The sequence below is a fragment of the Acipenser ruthenus genome, chromosome 4 (genome assembly GCF_902713425.1).
Source record: "Acipenser ruthenus chromosome 4, fAciRut3.2 maternal haplotype, whole genome shotgun sequence".
Classification (NCBI taxonomy): Eukaryota; Metazoa; Chordata; class Actinopteri; order Acipenseriformes; family Acipenseridae; genus Acipenser; species Acipenser ruthenus.
In genome coordinates this window covers 63,665,516-63,674,240 of record NC_081192.1, presented here as the reverse complement: position 1 = coordinate 63,674,240, position 8,725 = coordinate 63,665,516, and the positions used below count along the sequence as shown (strand labels likewise).

The 8,725-nt window shown below is 37.4% G+C and overlaps 1 protein-coding gene across 2 annotated transcripts in view; it reads right to left on the bottom strand.

Moving 5' to 3' along the window:
- Positions 1-390: 390 nt before the first annotated feature.
- LOC117400670 (reversion-inducing cysteine-rich protein with Kazal motifs-like) overlaps positions 391-8,725 on the bottom strand; it is a 74,753-nt gene continuing 66,418 nt past the window's right edge. For both annotated transcript variants that reach the window (XM_034000937.3, XM_034000938.3), the window contains exon 21: positions 391-1,705. In XM_034000937.3, the coding sequence (XP_033856828.2) occupies positions 1,508-1,705 (198 nt within the window). In that variant the 3' untranslated portion in view covers positions 391-1,507. The remainder of the gene's footprint in view (positions 1,706-8,725) is intronic.

Below are 8,725 nucleotides of genomic sequence, written 5' to 3'. Positions count from 1 at the left end.
GGATCGTTATTGCTGTGTTTGCCATGAGCAATAATCCTTACACTGTCAGTTGAAAACGGCTTTAAAACAGACAAAGTTGTCAGGATGTTAACTATGAAAAGAAAAATTAGAGGTACATTTTTTAAACACATGGGGACATGTAACTCTATATTTTTCAGAAACCCGCTATTTAAGTTCAGGTCTGTTGTGCCATTTGAGTTGAGAAGCAATTTTGCTGGTATTTACTGCTTTGTGACATTTCTATCAATTTCATAGACCCCCTAGAACCTCTTTTGATCCCCACTTTGAGAGTCTGTAGTTTGTCCTTTCTGCATCTTGAGATTCATCACAAACTAAAAGTATAATCTGTCTGAGCAGGGAAAATGAAATAACGAACACGACAGAATACGGTCATTTGACAAAGTTGAATTTTATACTTAATAAAATATGCATTGTTGGCATTTTAACAAGTACTGGCAATTTAGCTATAATACGTATTTATTCAATACATTAAGGTTTACTGTTAAGTGCCTACATTTATATAAGTTCTACATTTTGGCAATAATATCACATTTATTTAAACAAAAAACAAACAAACAAAAACTGTTTAATACTAAAAAGTTGCCTAGCACAATAATACTGAAACAAGAAATTACTTCATGTGAAAGGTAGGTCTAGGCACACAGACAAAAACAAAAAAAAAACACACACACACACATTATGTAAAAAGTCATATAATACATTCTGTAATAAAACACTTCATTATTCATCAACATGCAAGTATAATAACATATCGAATGCACATTTAAAACTTGTTCCTTTATATTCCTTAAAAATAAAATAGTCCTGTTCAAGGAAAACATCATTTTTGATTTTCAAAAGGTTATTAAAAATATTGCATTTTACTTTATATCTCTGTAAATATTTTAAGCAAGCCATATTGTCAAATTACCCTTAAGTGGATATCAATGATTGTCATTATCACAAACATGGCTACTCTTCATTAGCATTTATTTATTTATTTATTTGATTTTACACAAGAACAAAATGAATCCCTTTTTCATGTTTACCATGTACACATTTTCAGCTTATTTATATATTTGCTAGCAGTTATGATTACAGACTACTGTAAGTCATAATTTGGATAATATCAATCCTTTGGGACCTAGCAAGTTTAAAATGAAGAGGCCGTATGTCTGTATAAGATCTTACAGACATCCTACAGTGCACTTAACCTACAGATCGCCAGAAAGACCAGTTTCTGACACTTTTCTGACAAAGTGTTTAAATGATGTTGAATGGATTACCTTGTGCGTCAACACACGATTTTGGGCTGGGTCCCAAATAGTTAAAGATGAACACAATTTAAAATTCACACTTGATTATCACAGCAATTTTTTCTCCAACGAGGAAAAATCCCTTCCTTTTCATTGTATTCATTTTGTCAAGTCAGGAGGTTGGATATCTGCACTTAAGAAGCAAACTGCAAATGATTTCCCATTGTGTTCTTATATTCATCAAGAAGCATTTAACAGATTACCAATAAAAGGCTTAGCAAAAGTGCAAAATGTAAAGACATTTTGTTGGTACACCCAGAAGAAGTCTTCCCGGAGACCTGCACTTGGGATGTAGTGAGCGCAGACAGGGGCACGTGGGATACCAGGGTTGGGCTTCCGTAGTTTATCAATGAGTCAATCTTCTCAGCTTCTTTATTGCACGCTTCAATCTGTAATAATACAAATAAGTAGTGGTGGGCAATGATATGAAAATTGTATATCAATATTGTGCATGTATTTCGATAAAAAATATAATAACACAATTGCAATATCAAACATACAGTGCCTATAGAAAGTCTACACCCCCTTTCAAAATGTTCACCTTTTGTTGCCTTATAGCTTGGAATTAAAATACATTAAAATATTTTTATTTATCTACACATCCTACCCCACAACTTCCAAGTGAAAAAAATATTCTAGACATTTGTAGAAAATTAATTAAAAATAAAAACTGAAACAGCTTGGTTGGATAAGCGTCCACCCCCCTTGTAATAGCAATCCTAAATTAGCTCAGGTGTAACCAATCGCCTTCAAAATCACACACCAAGTTAAGTGGCCTCCACCTGTGTTAAATTGTAGTGATTCACATGATTTCATGTTCCCTCTGCTTGGTACTGCATTTCAAAGCAAAAACCATGAGCACCAAGGTGCTTTCAAAAGAACTCCGGGACAAAGTTTTTGAAAGGCACAGATCAGGGGATGGGTATAAAAAAATATCAAAGGCCTTGAATATCCCTTGGACAATTATTAAGAAGTGGAAGGTGTATGGCACCATCAAGACCCTGCCTAGATCAGGCTGTCCCTCCAAACTGGATGACAGAGCAAGGAGACTGATCAGAGCGGCTACCAAGAGGCCAATGGCAACTTTGCAAGAGCTACAGGCTTTTATGGCCAAGACTGGTCAAAGTGTGCATGTGACAACAATATCGCAAGCACTCCACAAATCTGGCCTGTATGATAGGGTGGCAAGAAGGAAGCCATTACTCAAGAAAGCCCACCTTGAATCCTGTTTGAAGTATGCAAAAAAAAAAAAAAACTCAGAAGAGCCATGTGGCAAAAGTTTTGTGGTCTGACGAAACTAAAATTGAACTTTTTGGCCTAAATGCAAAGCGTTATGTTTGGCGCAAACCCAACACAGCACATCACCCAAAGAACACCATCCCTACAGTGAAGCATGGTGGTAGCAGCATCATGTTATGGGGATGTTTCTCATCGGCAGGGACTGGGGCACTTGTCAGGATAGAAGGGAAAATGAATGGAGTAAAGTACACAGAAGTCCTTGAGGAAAACCTGCTGCCCTCTGCAAGAAAGCTGAAACTGGGACGGAAGTTCATCTTTCAGCATGACAACGACCCAAAGCACACAGCCAAAGCTACACTGGAGTGGCTAAGGAACAAAAAAGTAAATGTCCTTGAGTGGCCCAGTCAGAGCCCCGACCTAAATCCAATCGAAAATTTGTGGCATGACTTGAAGATTGCTGTCCATCAATGCTCCCCCAGGAACTTGACAGAGCTTTAACAGTTTTGTAAAGAAGAATAGTCCAATATTGCCAAATCTAGGTGTGCAAAGTTGGTAGAGACCTATCCCAACAGACTCACAGCTGTAATTGCTGCCAAAGGTGCTTCCACTAAGTATTAACTCAGGGGGGTGGAGACTTATCCAATTATGATCTTTCAGTTTTGTATTTTTAATATATAATTTTTTTCTCAATAAAAACTTTTTTCCCCTTAACAGTGTGGAGTATGGTGTGTAGATAAGTGGAAAAAAATCCTCATTTAAATGCATGAAACTCTGAGGCACTGACACAACAAAATGTGAAAAAAGTTCAAGGGGGTGTACACTTTCTATAGGCACTGTATATACATATGTAAGCAATGAGGCATGAAAGGATGTGTGATATACTCTAATATCACCACCCCCTGGGCGCGTTGCAAATGGCTTCAACTGCCTGGGTGTAGTAATATTTGAGTATATCACACACCCTGAAGTCCCTTATTGCGCTTATAAAATGGGTTAACTAAAAAAAAACAAAAAAACATAATAATTCCATATACAGCAATGTTTTTAAAAAATAAAACCAAAAATGCATTAATAAAAATAAAGAATAAATCAATGTATAGATGTTGAATTGAACATTGAAAGTGCAGTTTTTCTTTATTTGATTCGTTATACTTCTTGTAATTCTTGGTTTGTTCATTACATTACAATATTACTGCCCATTTTCATCATGACAGCACAAATGAGTCTGCCTTTAATCATGCAGACCCTTCTTCACAAGACCTGCAACAGTATCAGGTGACAGTGCTGTTTTTTTTTTTATCATCTTTTGTTATGCGGGGAAGTGACAGGAGGTATCTATACCAGATGAGCTCTAACTCTTCACAGTAACGAGAAAGACGTTTCCATTATGGAATACCAGGTCACTTATAATACTTTGTGGTTTATGGCTAGCATGGACAACGTGGAGAACTACTGGGCCTGTGTTAAGAAACAATTTAAACAATGCTGGGCACAGCAGAAGAGATAATACCATCGTACCTGGACGAATTTATGTGGAGAGAAAAGTACTGGGGGAATTGTCACGATGCTTTTTATAAATCCTCTTCATTACAGATCACACAGCTGTGCAGGCGGGGCAGGACATACAACCGACCAAAGGAGGAGTACAGACATACAGCAGACCAGGTGCAGTGGCAACAAAACACCCATTTAACTACAAAAGGCTCTTTTAAGAGCCACCCAAATCTTTTTTTTTTTTTTTTTAAAAGCTGACAGTAACATATATATGCATTTTCAGAATGGGATAGGGAAATGCTGTCATTTTGGCAGAGTTTAGGGAAAAGGGACAGAGCAATCAGCATGGTGAATTCTGAATTGATTTGAATACTTTTGCTTTTTTTCACTAACTGAATTTGAGTCAATGGTGTCCGATTCAGACTCATTCAAAATCTCACGAACACTTCAGTTTCCCAAAAGGTTAACATTCACATAAATCTCGTTAGTTATTTTTATTGCGATAATTTGGCTGTTTTTTATTTTTATTTTATTTATTTATTTTTTGATTCTATTCTAGTGACGTATGGATATCTACCAATAATAATAATAATAATAATAATAATAATAATAATAATAACTGCCAGACAGATTTACGGTTTCCAAGCTCACTACCAGGAGATTTTGGCAAGCTGTAGCATTGCAGCACAAGTGTCAGCAACAGATTAGTTTTATGGAGCAGTTTCAATTGAAAATACTGCATTAGTTCATTATCTCACAATGCTTTATAACTTTAAACACCATAGTAACCACGACCCTATCTACACACTAAGGAGTTCTAATCTAATTTTATATATAACCTTAAGGAGAGGTCAAAGGTCACAATCAAGGTCATTTTTGGATAGAGCACATATGGTTTCTTATATGTGTTCCACAGTAAACGTTAACCTATCTGCACTTTGTAAGGCATTATAAGCTAGTTTTACATTTGACCGAAAATTTTGAAAGCTTTTTAAAGAAATGCGTTAGGTGGCCATATTGGTTCATGCACAAACACCATTTTTGAAAAGTCAATTGTATTGGACACAGGGATGATGCTGGTCAACTTTGTAGTTAATCAACTAAACCGCGTTCAAATGAAGTGGTTTTAAATTTAAGAACGAAACATAGGTCTGGCAGCCATCTTGTTTTACAAAAGAACACCATTATGCCTATTTGAATTCCACTGTCCACAGGATGATGCCTACCAAGTTAAGAGTTAGTTGGTTAAACGGTTTGCAAACAGAAGTAGTTTAATATTTGGGGCGCGTTTTGGCAGCAGCCATTTTGATGGTAAAATTTATCGCAGCAGCTTCTGCTTCGCAAACTCGAAGCGGGTTTGGTTGCTGATGACGTATGCGAAGTTTCAGATCAATCGGATGCAAATAGCATTTGGTACCTAAACACAAATCAATGGAATAAAATGCTCAGATAAATACTTTAGTGTGTGATGTTTGCCTACAGGACTAACAATGATTGGTATGTATAGCGTTTGTTGTATCTTAATATAAAATAAACTGTATTATACTGTGTTTGTATTTGTAGCAGTATTAGCAATAGAAATCATGTCTCTGCGAGCATACCTGATTAGTTTTTTTAATCCTACGATATCATAATATGGAAATTATTATCGATATCATATCAACATATCAATATTGGTACCCATCACTACAAATAAGTGCAAATGAAAAGACTTTTTAATCCGTTGTGTGTAGGGCTTTATTGTTATGAGATATGTCATCAGTTTAGGTTCTGTGCAGAATGATTTCTGTTACAAGATCAGTAAATAAATCCACCTCATCATGGCTGTATTCAAATGAAAGCCATCAGTATGATGACACAGTTGAATAATATAGAATAAGAAATGACAATGAGTAAGTGTTATTTAAAGTAATTGTAGCTAACAAAATAGTTTTCTACATTTTCTCTGCCATGCACATCCATTGACTATAGGTCTCAAATGTGCAGTTCTGAAACACATGTTTAGCAAGCATGAATTGTCATTTTAAAACATGATTTTATAATTTTTTTAACCACCATTAGGATAAATATAGTGACAGCCCTGTTTTATTGCCATGTTTTAGCTAATGGAAAATTACTGGCAAGTTTCCAACAACCAATTACATTTTGTTTTTAAATTACCTTGTCCAATTCCTATATTGTCAACAGAGCTGACAGGAAAGTCTATTTTGCGGCAGAATGGCATGTGGAAATCAAGTCATTCTAAGAGAAGAAAAACAAAATGATCCACTCAAGAACTTGATAGTCTCAGAGAAGAGGTCACGGCAAATGAAGAGAAAGTGTGCATCAATAAAACTGAGAAAACACATTTGGGCAGAGGTTCCAGAACTTGTCATGCTGTCTCAGTTGTAAAACTAAGCATATTGGATTGTCAAAAGAAATGGCAGGACGAAGAAAAAAAGTAGCACATCTCCATAGAGCTTTTGGCACTGGTGGTGGCTATTCCGCTGGTGTTTTAACCAGCAGATATAGTACCATTATTGGGTTAGGAGTACATGGAGTCATGTACTCCTACATGGTCCCTGCTTTTTCTAGACCCTCATGTTTGTAGATAATCAGAAAGAAAACACTGTGTAATACAATACATATGTTTGGTAGTGGCCTGTGGCAGCCCCGCATGTGAAAAGTAGTTTTTGTGTGTGTGCATAGGTGCTGGGTTATATGGGCCTGGGGAGCCCGTGCTACACCAGTATTCTGGAATGTGGGACCAGCACCTCTAATGTTTGAGCTTATTTATAATAATGTTACATACATTTTGATGGGAATTATATCTTTATACACAACACTTTTAAAATTCCACCTCATAACGTAAAGTATGTGAGAAACAGCGTACCTATCGAATAACATTTCACATCAGATTAGTTTAACAGGAAACTCAGCGTTATTTCTCCTTTATTAACAGAAGTGAAAGTTCTGAGCCCTAGTCTGGTGCAAGCCTTTCAGAGACAACCGACTCACACAAAGTGATGAAACCAGAAAGGATCAGAGTGTGTCAAGGTCCACTTTCTTTTGTCTTTACCATATTCAATATTATGTTTGTGTATTTTACTTTTGTATTCAATATTGGTCTGCCTACCAAGACTAAAAAATGACTCACTGAATCACTGTGTATGAGTCAAGAACTGATTCTCCTTAATGAACTGCAAACTGAACAATGCCGAAATGTATTTGCTCTTTACTAAGTGGTAAGTTGTCTATGCACTAATCAATAATTATTTCTATCTTTGTTTAAACAAGAATGAATAATTAAGTTGCCTAGTATAAATGCTTTATTATGCACTGTGGCAATGTGCCCCGCCCCTGTGTGTATTTTGTGTTTTATGTTGTATGTAGTGTGTAAATGTTGATGTATTGTAGTTGGTACATGGGATATAATGCGGGTAATGAGCACGAGTGTTTAAAATGTATAAATTGTATTTAGGCATGGGGATTTATTTATTTATTTATTTATATTTATATAGCGCTGTCACAAAGACGGCCGGAGTGGGTGGCGTCAGACCAGAATCAGGAATTCAAACAAAGACAGTGGTTGTGATGAGCTGAGTGCAATGGCTGCACTCAGCGTTTATTAACAAATAAAAGGTTTGAACAACGGAATACAAAACACGGGACACGGCACTTGACGCCAAAATAAACAGACAGACAAAACGACTAGACACTAACACACAGGTGAAACGGAGACGAACAAACACGGTGAGAATACACTTATTATATTTATAATTACGCTTTTGCTTTCTTTTACTTTCTCCTTCTCTCTCTCCCGTTCTCCACTCACCGAACACCAACCCTGAGTGCAAGAAATGTGCGTCTATATATACTATTGTGCTGGGATTCAATTACTAATTAATTATTCACTTGAATCCCAGCACGTGAATTAATTCTGTGCAACCCCGTGCTCACATATTACATTTAACCAGCACGTGAAGTGATTTGTGCTCTCCTCGTGCCTAAATACAAATCTACACTTTTTAAACACACGTGAAACACAGACCCGTTTATATCCCGTGTACCAATCTATACACCAACATTAACACACGCACGCAACATACAAATGCACACAGGGACGGGGCGCATTGCCACAAGCGCCTTTGACCAAGGCGCTTTACAATTATTAAACTAAACGGTACAATCAAGAGAAATGGCGGAAGGAAGAAGGTACGTTTATTGGGCAAGGGTGAGGAAGTAAAGAGAGGTGCTACTGTGAGAACAGAGGCTAGGGCAGGGTTGGGCAAGCAAGTAGGGTCCTGACCGGGGGTTAGGGGCTAGGGCACGCAGCGGGATGGGCTAGGGTGAAAAGATGTGTTTTAAGTGAGGAATGAAAACTGCGTAATGTAGGTGACTGTTTTATATGGCGTGAGAGTTTATTCCAATGAAGGTGAGCCAGGAGGGAGAAGGAACGGAAACGGGACTGGGCACAGGGCGAGGGTGGGACCAAAAGGGACAACAGAGTTTGAGAGCGTAAGGGACGGGGGGGGAGCATAGTAAGTGATAAGTGCAGCCAGGTAGGGTGGGGCGAGACCATGGAGGGATTTATCGACTAGAGTAAGGAATTTAAATAAGCAGCGATAGTAAACAGGGAGCCAGTGTAGCTGAAGGAGAAAAGGGGAGAGGAGCAGGGGAGGTTGAATATGATACGG